At 51.6% G+C, this 17280-nt stretch overlaps 8 protein-coding genes across 8 annotated transcripts; 4 read left to right on the forward strand and 4 right to left on the reverse strand.

The window, feature by feature from the left end:
- Window positions 1-168: 168 nt before the first annotated feature.
- EDD37DRAFT_249541 (uncharacterized protein) lies at window positions 169-904 on the reverse strand. The gene is made up of 3 exons (XM_062810665.1): window positions 582-904; window positions 406-523; window positions 169-355 (listed from the first exon to the last, which is right to left on the reverse strand). The coding sequence occupies exons 2-3, from the start codon at window positions 511-513 to the stop codon at window positions 290-292; spliced, it is 174 nt and encodes a 57-aa protein (XP_062672971.1). The 5' UTR covers window positions 514-523; window positions 582-904; the 3' UTR covers window positions 169-289.
- EDD37DRAFT_621334 (CMGC/CDK protein kinase) lies at window positions 808-3489 on the forward strand. The gene has a single exon (XM_062815992.1). It carries the CDS (start codon window positions 1239-1241, stop codon window positions 3249-3251), a length of 2013 nt encoding a protein of 670 aa, XP_062672972.1. The 5' UTR covers window positions 808-1238; the 3' UTR covers window positions 3252-3489.
- Window positions 3490-3543: 54 nt separating this feature from the next.
- Window positions 3544-4626, reverse strand: EDD37DRAFT_605914 (uncharacterized protein; the record flags this gene model as incomplete). The annotated part of the gene is made up of 1 exon (XM_062814839.1): window positions 3544-4626. One exon carries the CDS (start codon window positions 4624-4626, stop codon window positions 3544-3546), a length of 1083 nt encoding a protein of 360 aa, XP_062672973.1.
- A 987-nt stretch (window positions 4627-5613) lies between these two features.
- Window positions 5614-7704, forward strand: EDD37DRAFT_249537 (major facilitator superfamily domain-containing protein). Its single transcript, XM_062810664.1, has one exon. It carries the CDS (start codon window positions 5793-5795, stop codon window positions 7365-7367), a length of 1575 nt encoding a protein of 524 aa, XP_062672974.1. The 5' UTR covers window positions 5614-5792; the 3' UTR covers window positions 7368-7704.
- EDD37DRAFT_249536 (uncharacterized protein) lies at window positions 7705-8593 on the forward strand. Its single transcript, XM_062810663.1, has one exon. It carries the CDS (start codon window positions 8042-8044, stop codon window positions 8489-8491), a length of 450 nt encoding a protein of 149 aa, XP_062672975.1. The 5' UTR covers window positions 7705-8041; the 3' UTR covers window positions 8492-8593.
- A 3837-nt stretch (window positions 8594-12430) lies between these two features.
- Window positions 12431-13237, forward strand: EDD37DRAFT_646780 (glycosyl hydrolase catalytic core-domain-containing protein; the record flags this gene model as incomplete). The annotated part of the gene is made up of 1 exon (XM_062817777.1): window positions 12431-13237. The coding sequence occupies one exon, from the start codon at window positions 12431-12433 to the stop codon at window positions 13235-13237; it is 807 nt and encodes a 268-aa protein (XP_062672976.1).
- Window positions 13238-13309: 72 nt separating this feature from the next.
- On the reverse strand, window positions 13310-14626 carry EDD37DRAFT_621343 (4-nitrophenyl phosphatase). The gene is made up of 2 exons (XM_062815993.1): window positions 14447-14626; window positions 13310-14355 (listed from the first exon to the last, which is right to left on the reverse strand). Exons 1-2 carry the CDS (start codon window positions 14510-14512, stop codon window positions 13489-13491), a joined length of 933 nt encoding a protein of 310 aa, XP_062672977.1. The 5' UTR covers window positions 14513-14626; the 3' UTR covers window positions 13310-13488.
- A 300-nt stretch (window positions 14627-14926) lies between these two features.
- Window positions 14927-17207, reverse strand: EDD37DRAFT_621347 (aspartyl aminopeptidase). The gene is made up of 2 exons (XM_062815994.1): window positions 16882-17207; window positions 14927-16831 (listed from the first exon to the last, which is right to left on the reverse strand). Exons 1-2 carry the CDS (start codon window positions 17062-17064, stop codon window positions 15425-15427), a joined length of 1590 nt encoding a protein of 529 aa, XP_062672978.1. The 5' UTR covers window positions 17065-17207; the 3' UTR covers window positions 14927-15424.
- Between the last annotated feature and the right edge of the window lie 73 nt (window positions 17208-17280).

A 17280-nucleotide genomic window follows, 5' to 3' on the forward strand; every position in this document is an offset into this window, starting at 1 on the left:
GGAAGCAGGGACGACTTTGAATCTCGAGGGATGTTCTTGGTATGCATTGTATAATGCTACTCAGGCTGTCGTCTGCTAGCAACTGCTGCCAGACGCAGTATCTGTAATCCACCACTGTCTTTTCAACCGTGACGCTTTCTCGGCCGGCGGGAAACCGGTTCCGTCTCTGATGCCCATTCACCGCGCGAAAGGAGTCTTCCTCCCGGAACGCCCATCTAAGTTGATCGCATGTATGTACAAGTGGTGTTGCACCGTGGTTCGTGATGATCGTTTGCGTTTAGTGAGTTGATCAGTGGTCCCAAGGATGCCTCAAGCCCAATAACGCTGGACCGTCCTTCTTCATTCTATAGAACAGCTATCACGATGTCAGCGACTCGGGTTGCGTATTGAGCTCTCGAAGCTTACGAAGAACCACATAGCTGCTCCGAGGCCAGTTGCTGCGAACCGGTAGAGAGGTCGTTGTGGGTTGATTTGTCCGACGGGATGATTGCCCTTCCACAATGGTTTGGCCATTTTGACAGATCTGTTACGGTTTTGTTCGATGTGGCTTTCGCGAGGATAGGACTATTGGAGTATCGTACCGGATTGCAGCTGATCTGTCGACAGTGTTGAGATTGCGAGGCTGTAAAAGTGCAAAGTAATGGATTGATGTCGCAGCTGCGAAGTGAGGGCAAGATCTTGCACTAGCCTGTAAATAGTCTAGCTTGAATATCCAAGCCTTGTCAACCGTGATTGGCAGAAGGACCGATCCTCAAAACGAGGGCGGAAGAGAACGTGGATCGGAGTGCGATGTGATGCATCTTTGTGGGCATGTCATTCATTTTGCAATTGAGTTCAATTCATATTATGCTGTCGCAGCTGCCCTGCATTTCGTCCTTGCGCTGTTATGAGCCTCTATTAAAATATTCATGACGTTTTCTTGCCCGCCTTCGCACTCACGTCAGAAACGAACCCATACTTACTGCGCTCGCCGCGTACACAACATCTCGTCTAACACGTACACTGAAGACTTTGTTTCGCATCCCGAACCGAAAGGAGAGGAGAAAGTTGTTTCTTGTCCCTAGATGACGAGACCATCCAGCAATTTTGGCCTCGGCCTTGTCCTTGACATTTCCAATACCAACATAGGGCTTGCGACGGTTGCATCTAAGGTTGAGCGGCTCGTCTGAGCAGCGCAATCCATTCGCGGTTGCTCATCAATACCACTGATTTAGGCCAATATCGCGGTCGTCCTCGCAATGTCCTCGCAATCTTCATCCCACGGAAAGTCTCTCGAGCGACTGGACAATGGAAGGCCTCGTTTCCATGGATGTTCAAGGATTACCGACTACGAATACCTGGGAAAACTTGGAGAGGGAACCTTCGGAGAAGTCTCCAAGGCGCGGTCTAAGAAGACGGGCCAAGTTGTCGCATTGAAGAAGATCTTGATGCACAATGAAAAAGATGGGTTCCCTATAACGGCTCTTCGCGAGATCAAACTATTGAAACAGCTGGACCATATCAACATCCTAAAATTGGAAGAGATGGCTGTCGAACGACCAAAAAGCGCAAGCAAGAAACCAAGCATGTTCATGGTCACACCATACATGGATCATGATCTGTCTGGACTTCTGGAAAACCCCCGGGTCAATTTCACGGAGGCGCAGATCAAGTGCTATCTGAAGCAACTTCTTGAGGGCTGTGCATATCTACACGAGAACAAGATCCTGCACCGGGACATGAAAGCGGCCAATCTACTGATCAACAACCGTGGGATCTTGCAGATTGCTGACTTTGGTCTTGCGCGTCCATATTACGACGACCCGCCTCAACCTGGTCACGGTGCAGGAGAAGCCACGAGAGAATACACTACGCTGGTCGTGACGCGATGGTACCGCCCGCCTGAATTGCTTCTGCAATTGCGCAAATACACAACTGCTATTGACATGTGGGGTGTCGGGTGTGTCTTTGGCGAGATGTTCAAGAAAAGCCCTATATTACCAGGAAATACCGACCTGAACCAAGCTACCATCATCTTCGACCTAGTCGGCTCGCCTACAGATGAAAATATGCCAGGCTGGAAAGAACTTCCTGGTTGTGACGGCGTCACTGAATTCCAGCCAAAGCAGCCCACGCTACATCGCGTCTTTCGAGAACTCAGTCCTGTGGCACTTTCGCTGTTGACCGAGTTTCTGAAGCTCGACTGGCGAAAACGGATCAACGCCATTGACGCCTTGAAACATCCATATTTCCACACCGAACCCCTCCCTGCCAGACCATCCGACTTACCAACCTTTGAAGATTCCCACGAGCTGGATCGTAAGAAGTTCCGAGATCAAAAGCAGAAACCACCACCAGCTCCTGCTGGCGGATCGGTCGGCATTGACTCACAGGGTGACTGGGACGTCAATGGTCGTAGAATGCCTCCATTAGATGGTCGAGGTGGACCTGGAACTGGTCCTCGGGCTCCTAGCAGTCGTCCATACGCAAATGGACACAATGGTCAAGGCCGTGATCGTCGTGCGCCTGGTCCTCCTGCACAGAACAGGGGCTATGGAGGTGGCGAGCATCGTAATCAGTCTCATCGGGATCTGCCACCTTACGATCAACCTCGTCGTGCGCCGTATGATCAGCCTCGGACACATGCGTCCCAGCCGTACGATGATGGCTATTCCCAACGCGCTCCGGTGGAACACAGTCTACCTGCCCGGCCACCTGTTCCAGAACACGACTCATATCGCCACGGAGGCTCAGATAGACCGCCTTATCGGGACGAGGGTCGTGGTCCACCACCATCAAGGTCTAGAGTGCCGGCAGATGGTCCTGGAGGTCCAATTCCTGTGGACAGTCGACGACCACCTCACGATCGCGATACATATGTGCCACCCTATTCAAGCGCAGACCCTGATCAACGTGGACCACCCCTGAAGGACCGCAGAAGAGATGATCGGCCGCCATTTAGGGAAGGGCGCTATCCTCGGCAGCCGCCTGAGTATGGTGAACCTCTCCGCTATGATGACGGCGACCCAGGCGGTGGTCCTGATCGTGACAGGGGACGTGTTAGGGACATGGACAACATGCCATTACCACCGCGAGAAGGCCCATATGACAGAGAGCGACGGCCTAGGAGTCGAAGTCCGATTAGAGATTGGGAGCGGGATAGGGATCTGCATAGAGAGCGGCGAGACCGACAAGATCGAGACTTCGAAAGGGAGCGGGATTATCGCGATCGCGATAGAGGATATGGAATGCAGGATCCTTTTCGGCGATGATGTTGATCAAGTGGTTTCCTGGCATGTGGAGATGTGGATTAGGATATTATTGATAATGTATTTCTTGCATAGCGAACAGCGCGGAGCCTGGACGGGACCGAAAGGAGGCTCTGAAGCACGAGCACCGATGAGGGATACAGCACGGCGTCTAGCGTTCGAGTGACGGTCCATGTCTTTTATGGATGGTACAAATATGCCCGGATGAGGCTGATGATACAATATACATTACTTTATATGTAAACGCATTTCGTCAGGCACAGTGACAATATTTCGTCTGCTATGAGGTAGTGGGTTATAATAACCCGGCGAATAGGTCGTCAATCGCATTCTTCTTCCCTTTCTGCTTCTTGCCTTTTGTGATCTTCGAGGATGTTGGTTTCGGTGGTGGCTTCTTGCTTGTATCTCGAGACGGGGGTGCGTCCGCAGCGTGCGGTTTCGCTGTCGAGGTTGATGAGTCTTCTCCTGCATCATCATGGCTCGCGACAGGTCCAGCGGGTTCTTGTATCCCGCTTGCAAGTGTGTTACTGTCGGTATGGGAGGGAGTATCTGTTCTTCTAATCATCGCTCCTGTATCGTCGTCTGTCCCCTCACCGGCATCTGCCGTCCTCTCAACCACCTCTCCCAGATCATCACTATCGTACATTCTCTCGACAATCTCGCCACTTTGTGGACCCGTGACACGCAGACTGATCGCTTTTAGGCTCATTGGTTTACTCTTGCTTTCTGCCTGCAGAGTATTCTTCTGGTCGTCTTTCGGTGCAGTCGGTGGACCAACCACGCTCATCACATCCGCCAGAATACCGACCAGGACCACACCCAGATGCGCGAACTGCGTGTCGGCTACCAATCCCGAAAATCCTAGGTACGCGCGCGGTAAGAGAGTCTCACGAATCCATTCGTTCCAGATTTCCCGGTCCCTTCTGATCTGGGATTCTTGCTCGAACAGCTTCCTGACTTGCTTTGCGTCCATAGTACTTCCGGCACCAGTGCCGGTTTGTTGGCGAAGGTGCTGTTCCTCGTCGTTCAAGGCGACAAGTGTAGTGATTGCCTTCCGCAGCATGCCTAGTGACTTCCACCAAATTTGCGTGCGGTGTTGATTCTTGTTGCGAACCCATATCTTGTCGAGAAGCGCTTTTACTGTTGGTAGTTTGTTGCTAACGTCCGATTCGGGCGTCGATGCCCCGGAGCCGAGAGTCGGAGTTGCATTTTTGGCGGATGATGAGGATTTTGTATCTCGCTTTGGAATCCCGTAAAGATGTCGAGGCCGGCTCTCACGCGGCGGGTGTGGACGAATCTGTTTTCTTGGTCTTGCTTTGGTAAGGCGAGTTTTTGATACACGGTTGCGAGAATTATTGTGTTGTCCCGATGCATCCATCATTGCATTTGGTCATGATGTGGAAGCAGAGATGTACCCTTTTCCCGAGACATGCTCATCAAGCATGTGCAACGGCATGATGTGCCTCTTGGATACCGTAACGCTTTCAGAAATAGGACGAATGTCTTCACTCACCAGAACGGGTCAATACTGTCTTCAGTCTTGACGAGGCTAAAACTCGGTTCCGACACAGACGTGCCAAGGCTTGAAAACTGCTTGCGGGGCAGCCCTTTTCGGGAATCTGGGTAAGGCCGCCTAGTCCTCACCAGCGGTTCGCAGCAACACTCGAAGCCGAATGTTCTCCCTGAAGCCTGCAGACGGCTTCAAGTGTCGCGTCTCGGAAAGCCATGTAGAGCATTTCATCAATTCCGGTTACGTCTCCGATGTCGCTCATGTCACCTTACCCTATGCCTGGCAGCTCCGAGCGAAAGACCAAGATTTTTTCCATTATCTAATCTAATCGATCAATTGCCGATTGATAAGATTTGACTAAAAGTCTCGTTTTGGTAAGGGGATAGTCGTAGACTCTCTATAGGCAAGTGGGATCCTCTCACAAAGAAGTCTATGGAGCGCACGCTTTAGACTAGGACATGATCGAGTCTCAGGCAACGCGTTGATTGCTCCTTTTGCGTCTGCGTGCATGTGACACGTCTAGATAGTAAAAGTTCTAGCAGAAGTTTGCGCAAGCCACTCCTAGAGGGCGACATACCGGTCCTCGGAGTGAGGGATATTTGAGGAGTGTGATCACTACTAATAAAGGCGAACCCTCTAGGGACTTCTGCTCTTGATCTTCCGGCAGACGTGAGCATTGTTGAGGTACCTTTGTCTAGCAAACTTACCGTCGACCCACATCACTCTTGAACCATGCATGCCAGCAATGAATCAGCTCCTCCAAAAGAGGCAGAGACCACGACTGTCGTTGGCGGAGCTCAGAGTCATGATATTTCGCCTAATGTAGATCGCAATACATCAATCTCTGAGCCGTCTGACAAGTTGTTGGACATTCCGAGATGGCAGAAATGGCTTCTTTGGATAGGGTATGCTGAAACTTCACATTCTTTCTCTGGACCTCACATGCGGCTTCGGGGGTAGGGGACCATTGCTGACATGACATTCAATCCAGGGTCTGCCTTACCTACTATGCCAATGGGCTAGACAATTTTACCATGTCTGTATATCTGAACACTGCCGCATCGCAATTCAACGGAATTGTGCAGTATACCACACTCGGAGTCATTCAGAGCATGATTCTGGCGGCAGGCAAGCCGGTGTTCGCCAAACTCGCCGATGTGCTCGGACGGGCCGCCACTCTCACCCTCTCGGTTCTGTTGTTCACGATCGGCACCATCACGATCGCAGCATCGAATGGCATTGGAGGTCTGGCGGCTGGCATGGTGTTTTTCTCCATGGGCAACACCGGATTGAGTTTCGTGTTACAACTCGTGGTCGCCGACCTCACCTCTCCTCGATGGCGATGCACCATAACGAACGTCCTGACTGTCCACTTTGTCATCAACTTTGGGATCGCCTCCAAAATCACCAACGCGTTGGTCCCCGAAAACTGGCGATGGGGAGTGGGCATGTTTACCATCATCAATCCATGTGTGACCGCGCCAATCATTGGTGTTTTGGTCTGGCAGCAGATTCAATCGGTCCGCCAGGGTGTCATCCACAAATACCCGTATGAGGGCATGGGCTTCCTACGGTCCTTTCGTGCCTTCATTATCGACATCGACCTAGCTGGTCTATTCTGCTTCGCCGGCGGCTTTCTGCTCCTTCTCCTACCGTTGACGATCGCCGATGCAGCTCCCAGAGGATACCAAAGTGGCTATATCATTGCCATGTTCGTCCTCGGGGCCTGTCTGCTTCTGGCATGGCCTCTAGTCGAGCTTCGCGCGCCTCGCCCAATGGTTCGAATCCGGGAGTTCTTCGCCAATCCTGATGTGATTGTACCGAGTGCCATCTTGTTTGTGGACCAATTTTCAGTTGCGCTGACCATGACTGCCGCCTATCAATGGGTCGAAATAACGCACGGTTGGAGCACTGGCAACGCGACATACTTCCTGTACACGCAGTCCCTCTGTCTTGTCGTGTTCGGTATCGCCGCTGGACTTGCTGCCACATATACCGGCAGGTACAAGAGGCTTAGCATCGCTGGTGCGTGCATCCGCATCATTGGCCTAGGCGTGATGATGAAGTACCGAGGATCTCACGCATCCGCATTCCAAGTCGTGATTCCCCAGGTTCTCATGGGTCTGGGAGGAGGGCTAATGACAGCCAATGTGGCTGTTGTTGCGCAAGCTGCCGTTCCACACGAAGTCCTGTCAATCGTGACAGGATTCACCATGCTCGTTCTCGAGCTCGGCGCTGCAATTGGGGCCGCTGTGGTGGGTGCAGTGCAGCAGACACTACGCGGAAGCTTACACCATTACCTGGATCCGATCACCGGCGGCAATGCGACAGTTGTCGACATTATCTATGCCCAGGGCAGCGGGGCCATGGCAGATTACCCCCTGGGTACGCCAATCCGGGATGCCACTGTTCATGCATGGACCAACAATATGCACCAACTGATCATCGGGGCCATCACTCTAGCTGCAGTCAACCTATTGACCTGCGTGGTCCTGCCTGACCACGAGCTAAAGGACAAACAGCAGAACAATGTAGAAGAGGGTCGCGTCGGTGTTCTTCCACCTATCGCAGCAAGACCGGAACAGAGAAGTACGCTTCAGGTTGCTTAAAAAAAAGGGAAATTGCCGAAGAGAGGACTCAGACACGGGCGCGGCGCCGAGACTGCCGCAGGAGAAACGGATTTCGTTGGTCTGAGGGAATACTGAGAGAGGTGAAAAGAGGTGAGAAGAAGGCGACTGGTGAGGTGCGAGCACGCGTGTTCTAGAGCGGCGAGGTCTGGGTAGGCGCAGCAGGAGTGCTGAGTATCTGGATGTAGTTGACGCCGCCCTAACGAAAGTTGATGCACGCGTAGCTTCCTCCCAGTACTTTCTTGTTGTTGTAAACACACAATGCAGTCCATTCAGGTAATATGCGTGATACGCTGGACATTACTTACTGGTAGGCCAGGACGCTGGTGCAACTATGGAGATGCACCTCTTCCTTCGACGAGCTCGTCCATCTCCTGGCGCAATACTGATATCACGGTCTGCCTAGTCAAGGCAGATGATGCTTGCAAGCACATTTGATTGGCCTAAGCGAACATGGCGTTTCTCATGCGTCAACTCAGCCTCAGCGAGACAACTTCAGATATGGCGCAGTGCGCTGCTCGTAATCTTGGAAATGGGCGTTTGAGGAGGCTGACTCTTCACCAAGAACGTGACTTATCACCATTGTAACTGCTTGACAGCCGTAACATCTTGAAGCGGAAAGTCCCCTTTCTCGCTGTACGCTAGCGCCCCGACAGATGGCGGAGATTGGTGTCCTTACAAACGTTGCGCAGATCATCGGCGCTGGACTTGCCCTCTCGAAGACGCTTTACGATTTCGCCGTCGTTCTGAGCACAGCCGGCCGCGATGTAAAAGACCTGGCGACCGACATCAGCCTTTTCTGCTCAGTGTTGAAACAGGTACAATCGACGTTGACAAGGGCGCGAGCTTACCGATTGTCACTGTCGGCCCTACAAGCGGCGCAAGATGTCATTGATCGCGCCCAGGTCATTTTTGGGGATCTCGACTCGACTATCAAGAACTTCCAGAAACGAGATTCGAACCTAGACCTCCTGGCACGGGTTAAATGGTTCTTCACGGGGAAGCGAGTTCTCCTTGTCCACGAGCAACTCAAGGCGTGTGGAACCACACTACAATTAATGCTTACTACACTCGTGCTTGCTCAAAAAGTTGCCAGCAGACGGTAAGAAGCCTCCGGATTAATCGGCGGTTCCGTTGACGATGTTAGCCACTCACCGCTCAGTGAAGATGACGAGGATGCACAAGACCGACTGATCACGCAGCAACTATTCCTCGCACAGCGAGAATCCATTGATCGCCTGACATCCATCGAAGACGAGCTTGAGCACGAAGAAGGAGCTCCTGACTTCGCCGCAAGTAGCCCTACCAGTATGCTATCTCCCGATGGTGTACCGTCTGAAGATATGGCGCGATCCAGGCACCGACGGAATCGATCGTCTCCAATCATCAACGGCTTCATGCACATTTCAGAGAAGGGACCCCTGGGGCAAGATCGACGTGTTTCTACCATCATCAGGCAACACTTTAATCGCCTCAGTCTTGTCCAAAGCATCAGGAGCTCTACTTTGCCCACTTTGGATGATCATCGATCGTCCATCCTGCAGACAGATGAGCTGCTCCGGCAATGGACTGACCAAAGAGATCCCCTTGCACTGGGCTTAATGCAAGCGGAACCAGAACTACTCGACGACGATTTCCTTGGTGACCGAGAGGCGAGTCGGAACTCTTATGTATCCTTTGCGACTAGTGACACAGATGCTATGGCCGACTCTGAGCTCGATTCGACCGACGTTCGCACTCCGCCCACATCAGCCGATACATGGCTCAGGACATCATCTCCCTCACAAGAGCAATTTCACAGGGCTGCTGGAGTAGATACAAGCATGACAGGATCGGTACGTCTCCGACAAGGCTCAAGTGTCCCTTTTGTTTCGGTGGAAGATGGAATAGTAACTATTCGAAACTATCTCTCCCTTTTGGTAAAGAGGATGAAACTATCTCTTGAGGCCGATGACGAAGGTACCGCGATTGGGTCGAGCGGCCGGCACATTTATATCGAGGCGATAGGTGAAGTGGAACAGCTTATCGAACGCTTATCATCTCCACAACATTTTCGAGAGGATGATAGGGCAGGTGTTGCGGATTCGTCGTCCGTGAAAGGCCTCGGGATTGATCAAAACGTCGAAGAAAGTCCCACGGAGACGATCACCAAAAATACACGGCACGTACTACAAGCCCCAGAACAAAGCAATGCTCCTATTGCCGTAGACCTCAACTTGCGGCCTCCGCCATCGGGCGAGACGCCTTCGGTCGAGATTTTCACAAGCTTTCGTGTAGGGCTCGAAGACCCGTGCTACAGAGTCCTGCCGGCCGCTCTACGAAAGTATGGCATCCAGGCTGATTGGAGAGAGTACGCGCTTTATATTCTCTATGGCGATCAAGAGCGGTGTTGTGGTCTGGAGGAGAAGCCGGTGGCGTTATTCAAGGACTTGGATAGAGACGGGATGAAGCCTATGTTCATGCTCCGCAAGCTAGCGATTCCGTCCCAACTGCCACCAATGCAGTTGCCACCAATTCAACTGACATCAACCTTGAGCGCAAGTTTATCGGAAACGGACTTTTGGGAGACTATGAAGAGAGACCTTCCCGGTTTCATGACAGAATGATGACCCTCTCTGCAGGTTTCTTCTCGACATTAGCGATTCATGCGCGCTTGCATGTTTATCTGACTTGGCTCGGTTGCCTTGTTCTACAGTGGCTGCCTCTACGCGTCAAACTTTTTGAACAAGTCCTAAGTGTTGGTACGGAGTATGATGAATATAAGGCAAACCCCTAGGCTCAGATGCTCCCGATGACTCGTTGTATTCGTGCCGACGAGCAATAAGGCTTTCGGCCCCTGAGAAAAATTGGATCCGGGAGCGGAAGCGGCACGGGGCTGCCTTCCTGCTCACCTTTTGAGCATTAGCAGCATTATCCAAATTTATATTTGTAGCCTCCCTGTTCACAATCACGCAGCTGTCACAATAACACCTCATCTGAAGTCGGTTGGTCATGACGAAGCCCACATCGTACAGCTTCGGTCCTTACGACCTGCAAGAGGTCTTGGTATGGGTGCCGCCGGAGAAGTCTCAAGATTCGTTGTTCTGGATCGTGTACGTTGCTCTCTTGTTTGGATACTACGACTCTGCGTTACATTGGACGGACTGCTACATCCCTACGTTTCCCTGTTGCTGCTAACACTTTTCTGACCTGCAGATTAATTCATGGCGGTGCTTGGAGAGATCCGAGCATAACAGCTCAAAGTTTTGCAGAACCAGCAGTATCAAAGTTACTCTCTGGGGCAGCACCCAGGCTGGATATACCCCAGGGCAAATCTCTTGCCTTCGCATCGATATCATACCGGCTGTCACCTCACCCTGATCATCCACAAGACCCAGTAAACACTCCATCATCTTCATTAAGGACTGCAAGACATCCAGACCACATAGACGATGTCTGCTCGGGTCTCGAGACACTCCATCGCCATCACCGCCTCACGGTACACAATTACATACTCATCGGCCACTCCTGCGGCGCCACATTAGCTTTCCAGGCTTTGAAACGATGTACTGAGAATGCTGGATTAGCAGTTCCACCACCGTCGGCAGTAGTAGGCATGGCCGGCATATATCATCTCCAGGACCTACTTGATAACCACAAGCAGGGCCCTTATGCAGATGTATATGCTTCATTTCTGAAAGGTGCATTTGGGGAGGATGAAGTGGTCTGGAATGAAGCGTCACCTGCATGTTGGCCCGACCATCATTCGGACGCCAGGATGATATATGCTGGACGGACTGTGCTTCTGGTTGTCGCTGACGGCGATGACCTGGTGGAGCCACAGCAGCGGGAGACAATGAGGGTGTCCATTCTCGGGGGCTCAAAAACGAGTGACTCGAAAGATCCCCTGGTGCAGCTTGACCGGAAGGAAGACTGTAACTATTCAGAGATGTCTGTACCAGGCGGACATGATGAGATGTGGCTGAACGGTGAGAGAATGATTAGTGTCATAGAGAGGGTTCTGCAGGTTCTTCGGACAAGTGACGATACTCATTCATGAGCGCATCCATCAAGACAAGACCTAGCCCGGCCTACCCTTGGAATCTGTCGTTGAAGCATACGTAAGTTGCCATGGCTCTAGATGATTGTTCGTTCGTCATAGTAACCCTGCATTCCACATGTTGACATAAGAAGATCTAGACGAGTCCAATCCTTCGCCATCATATCAGTGGCTTGTCAAATCTGGGAGTATGCGACAATCTCTTTCTCGATATGTCTACAATGACGCAGTGCCATGCGATACTAGGATATGCACACGTGCCCAGCCGTGCGTCATAGGTGCTAAAGTCCATCGCGATCTTTGGGGTCGAATCCTTGAAACAAGGACTAATACTCGCGAATACCGTCAAGATTACGGAGTAGCAGCATCCATATGGATAACAGTGCTCTGGACGACTCCACAAGGACCGCTAGATACCGACATCACGCCACCTGCCTTTTGGACTTCAAGATCGCTTGCAATATTCAATGGCGACTGTGGCTGGTCGATCGAATTGGACTTGAAAGTTGATGGTGATGGATTCGGGGTCATTGTGGCCTGGGCAGTGTGTATTCCCAGTACTGCAGGTGCCAGGCGCACAAGCAATTCCGTTAGTACACTGTACGGCTCCCAGGTAAGATAATTATAGTTGGCGGGCATCTGCCAGTGCCAGGCCTACTGTAAGTCTCAAACCGTTGACGCTAAGCACGGTACTTTTTCTTTCCCATTGATCAAATCTGACAAAAAGTAACCTGGAAACCTTCTGGCAACGTGAACCTTCTCGGCTTTTGGAGGGTAACTTACCCTGGCAGGTAAAGCTTATCAACAACCTGAAACAAAACATTCAACAGTTATGAGAAAACCTCTTCAATTCAGATAAAATCTGCCCGGCTCAGACAGAAACAGAGACGACCACGACAAACAGATGCTATCCGACACAAGCCCGCAAACACAGCAACCCCAACCAAAAACCAAACAACCACCACCGCGACCGCCTAAGCCCAAAAGACTTCATTCTAAACCGATAATGACCACCCCAACACGCAGCAAACGTGGCATAGGCTGGCCCTGGGACAAACCGGCCTCACACTTCAAACTCTATCAACCCTACACACAATCCGGCAAAATCTCATGGGTCTTTAACTGGGAACTATGGGCGCCAGCTTCCTTACCACCAGAACTCGAATGGATCCCGTGTGTTCGCACATCGGGAAACGCGAAAGACGCCGACGCCTTTCTATCAGACATCATACTGAACCGCGGCCTCGCGGTTTCTGCATTACTGGGCTTCAACGAGCCCGAGATCCCTGAACAAGCGAACATCTCCGTTGAAACGGCGATAGACCTATGGCGACGCATCGTTCTACCTTCAAAGCGCAAATTCAATCTGAGGATAGGTAGCCCGGGTATGTCAAGCGACGTGAGCCGGAGTAAACCGTGGCTATCGAAATTCCTAGCCTCATTAAGTGGCGAGGACGAGCTTGACTTTCTGGTCGTGCACTGGTACGGCCCGCGGTTCGCGGACATGCGCGAGTTTCTGGAGGATATGCACACGACATATAATTTGCCTATGTGGGTGAACGAGTTTGCGTGCTCGAGTATGGGTCAAGGCGAGTCGACGCAGGATGAGGTCGAGGCTTTTATCCGCGAGGCGTTGCCCTGGCTGGACCAGTGTGAGTGGATTGAACGGTATGCGTATTTTGGAAATGCGCAGGGGAGGGATCTGGGCAGTTGGGTGGGACGAGGGAGTACATTTACTGAGATGGTGGAAGGGGCGGGTGATATTGATGAAAGGAGACTGAGTCGCATAGGGAAGATATATTGCGAGCTTTGAGGAACGAGAAAAACGCGAACAATGAGAATACGATTTTTCACCAATTCAATATGAACATGAGCGTGGACGGTGTGATATCGCAAAGCGGCCTTCTCTATTGACCCTCGAGGCACCGATGGATGCGAAGGTGACTATCCAAGCTAAGGTATCACGTATGCGGCCGCTGTCACTGCAAGCAAACCCTCGAAAGCTCTATCAGACTCCCACCACTTTGAACCGTTCTCTTCGATCTCAACCATGTGGTGTGGTGCTCAAGCTCCCTCCAGCAGATCCGACAACTTATCCACATAGAATGCCGGTCTCGTATCACCTTCCAGAAACTCCTCCTTCGTAGACACGCCCGTCAACACAGCCAACGTGCCTCCTAGCTTCCCTTCCAATCCGAATTTGATATCCGTATTCGCTCGATCCCCAACCATACAAGCCTTGGCCCGATCAAACTGAAATTTCCCCTCAATAGCATCCATCATCGCCTGATTCGGTTTCCCAAAACTCATAGGCTCCTTTCCTCCCAGCATCTTCACCAACGGAGCGCTTATCGATCCTGCACCAGGGAACAGCGCTCCGGCACTAGGCAGCGTCGAATCCATGTTCGTCGCAAGGAATACCGCGCCCCGCTGGATATAGTGATACGCATAGCACATCTTGAGATAATTAAAGTGGAAGTCCAGACCAAACAACACCACGCCGACATCTGGGTCGAGAACCGACGGATCACCCTTTGCCAGGAGTTTATAATCTTCGGGCGTGACCTCGCGTCTGTATTTCGGATCGGTCCCGCCGATATGCGGTATGCCCTCGGAATCCAGCTCCGTCTCGATACCTGCCTCGCCGACGACAAAGACTTTATTGCGCTTCTTGACTTCGGGATGCGATTGCGGGAGGATGCGCGATATGTAGATACTCGCCGAGTATGACGAGCCGAATACTTCTTCGACGGTGGCTGGGATGCCCATTGACTCCAACTTCTTTCTGTAGTCTTGTCTTGACTTGGTCGAGTTGTTGGTCACGAAGACGATGCGCTTCTTCTGCGACCGTAGGAGGTCCAACGTCTCGGGGACGCCGGGAAATAAATGGTCGCCGGACCAGAGGACGCCATCGCAGTCGAAGAGGAAGACCTAGCAGGGTAGTCAGTATTGTGGTTCATTCGTGACGGCTTGGGTGGAAGTGCCGATCGCATTTGAGGATCTGGGAAAGAATGGCACGGACATCGTACTTGGCTATGAATTCTCCGAGAGCCTCCTTCTTGCCTGTCAGGTACTCTGGCGTCGACATGATTGCGACGACTGTACAGGACGGTATGGGCAGTAACAGAAGAGGTGGGCTTGCGCTTCTTAGCAGCAATTAAATGTTGACACGGCTATTCTCCGGATGTTATGTCATGCTCATCTTTGGATGTCTGTGGAGGGGTGAGGAGGAAATGTGTCAACTGTCCGCACCTGACAGCCTCATGGATCTGGCTGAACATTTATTGTCCTTCAAGAGGCTATATCTGTACATGGTACGGAATGCCCATAAACTTCCCATATAGAACTGAATGCAGTCTAAACATCGAAAAGCTCTGGAGGGGTTTTCCGATCCGCGTGCCCTCCATAACTCCGCCGTATGGTCCGTCGCAGACATTGCCTGTTAGGGACAGTCCTCACCGCGAAGGAGGTAGAGTCAAGTAAGAGAACATCTAACTCTACAACGACCAACATAAAAGGCAAAAACTTTGCCTCAAGCTCCTTGACCCGGTGGTCAGGAGGTTGTAGGTAAGTGAAACCAGCTGTACTGGTTTTTCTTCGTTAGAGAGAGGAGCGAACGAACCCTGGTGAGTCTAGGGCAACCGAAGTCGGATGAAATACTTTCACAGTTAAGGCTAAAGTATATGTCATCGGTTGTAAACCACTCGGCCACGAGGACTACCTTTTGGCACCTCATCTAGCTTCATTGTGAATTGTAGCAGAAATTCCAGTTTTGCAATATATCAAGGACAATTAATCGTGAATGCAATGGCCGCTTGGCGCAGAGAAGATTCTCTACGCGTGCTTGTACCTCACCACCGCCTTGGGGGTAACGTTGTCCCCTTGTCATTGATATTTGGACCCAGACCTAGGAGTTCGAGTCCACATTTACAAACTGAAGTGCCGCCGCACATGGCTGGGTGGGCTTCTTCATGGCTGGCTGTGCAAAGACAGACTTCGCCTAGTCCACCAGTATGGTCTTCTCCAATGCAGAGTAATGCTGGAAGAAACTGCTGAACAATCTAATCGCATGGTGAACATCATCCGCACCACCAGTTTCACGACAACTGTGCATAGAAAGCTGAGGGTTGCCGAGATCAAGCGTACGCGCACCGAGATGAGCAGACAGCATGGGACCGATAGTGCTTCCGCAGCTCGAATCGTTTCGGACCACAAACAGTTGCAAAGGTACACCTTCAGGATCGCTGTCGATGATCTTGGCTGCCTTTCGGGCAACTTCTTGAAGTAACACGATTCCAGGTGAGTTGGTTGCATACCTCGCGTTGGCATTGATTTTGATCACTGGACCCTGATTCATTTCAGGCTTGTGATCAGACTCGTATTTAGCTCCGTAATTCGGATTCACTGAGTGAGCCATATCTGCCGATACCAAGAAAGAGCTTGCGAGGGTTTGCTCATAAGCTGTGGAGAGGTCCGGATCACTTGCATGATCGTAGGAATCTTCCGAACCATCCACAAAGCCGGAGGAGGGCAAGACTGAGAGTCGTCGGATGATCGCTGGCAACATCATCGAGAAGGCTCCTTGTGCGGTCATGCTGCCAATCTCTTCGTGGTCGAAGCAAGCGATGAGCCGGATGGAGGATTCATCGTCGAGGGCGGAAGACGACTCGAGGCAGTTGATCAAGCCCATGGTTGCACAGTATGTCTGGTTGAGGTTGTCCAGTCTTGCCGAAAAGATGAACTCGTCTGTCAAGCCTCCAAGGCATGCCTTTTGCGTATCGTAAAGGATAATCTCGAAATCGATGACCTCTTCAGGAGAAACTCCAGCATTTGACGCTATAAGCTCGACGATGTGAGGGTGATGTCGTGTCGTGATGGCTTTGAGGGGTGAAAATGGTTTGGTAGTCTCCTCCTCTTCTTCGGCTGGAACATCCCCTGTCACCTGGGCTTTCTTCTCATCCTGACGTTTCAGCTCAGCAGCCACTAAGCCGGCGATAGGGAAGAGCTGGGTTTCCTTGTTGAAGGAGAATGTCTCCTGTCGATCGAGATGGACAGCCAGAGTCGGTATGCGTAGAATGGGCTTGTTGATATGCACCAGCTTCTGTACCACATTGCCCTCTGTGTCTCTGACCATGACCCTTCCCGCAACGCCCAAATCGCGATCAAACCAGGTGTGCCAAAGCCCGCCTCCGTATGTTTCGACCCCCACTTGTATAAACCCATCTCCTTGCTTCTTGCTTACAGGCTTGATACGTAGGCAGGGTGAGTCGGTATGGGCCCCGATCATGGAGATTGGATTGCCAGGCTTCCATTTCTTGCCAATAGCGAAGGCTACAATGGTAGAGGCGTTTCGGGTGAGGAAGTATTTACCGCCGGGAAGACATCTCGACGACCATGAATCTTTCTCCTGTGATACCTTTAGTCAGGCGGGAGCATGAGGTCAGTGATGAAGCCGACCTTGATCTCCTTGAACCCAACACTGGTCAGTCGTTCTTTGATTGATTTGACTGCATGATACGGAGTGGGAGAAGCATTGACGAAATCGAGGAAATCGTTGGCTGCGACCTTGATGTTGGCTGGCGCCATGGTTGAATAGACTCTTGCTCGAGGCAGTCCGCTGACAATCAGGCGAAGGGGCATATAAAAGTACAAGCAGAGAAGAGCAGCTGAGGCACCCGATCTGGTAATAGATAGTTTGATACCACAAATACCTACCTAAAGGTATGATGAGGCTGTGAGTTCTCCATGATCGGCCAAACTCAACTCCTCCGCAAGTTGCCAGTGGTCCAAGCTCCATCTTTCTTATCGGGAACCATCCAGCCTTGCAGCCGCCTATCAGCCGATGGATTCAGGGGC

This window comes from Exophiala viscosa (genome assembly GCF_022695815.1).
Source record: "Exophiala viscosa unplaced genomic scaffold EDD37scaffold_2, whole genome shotgun sequence".
Lineage (NCBI taxonomy): Eukaryota > Fungi > Ascomycota > Eurotiomycetes > Chaetothyriales > Herpotrichiellaceae > Exophiala > Exophiala viscosa.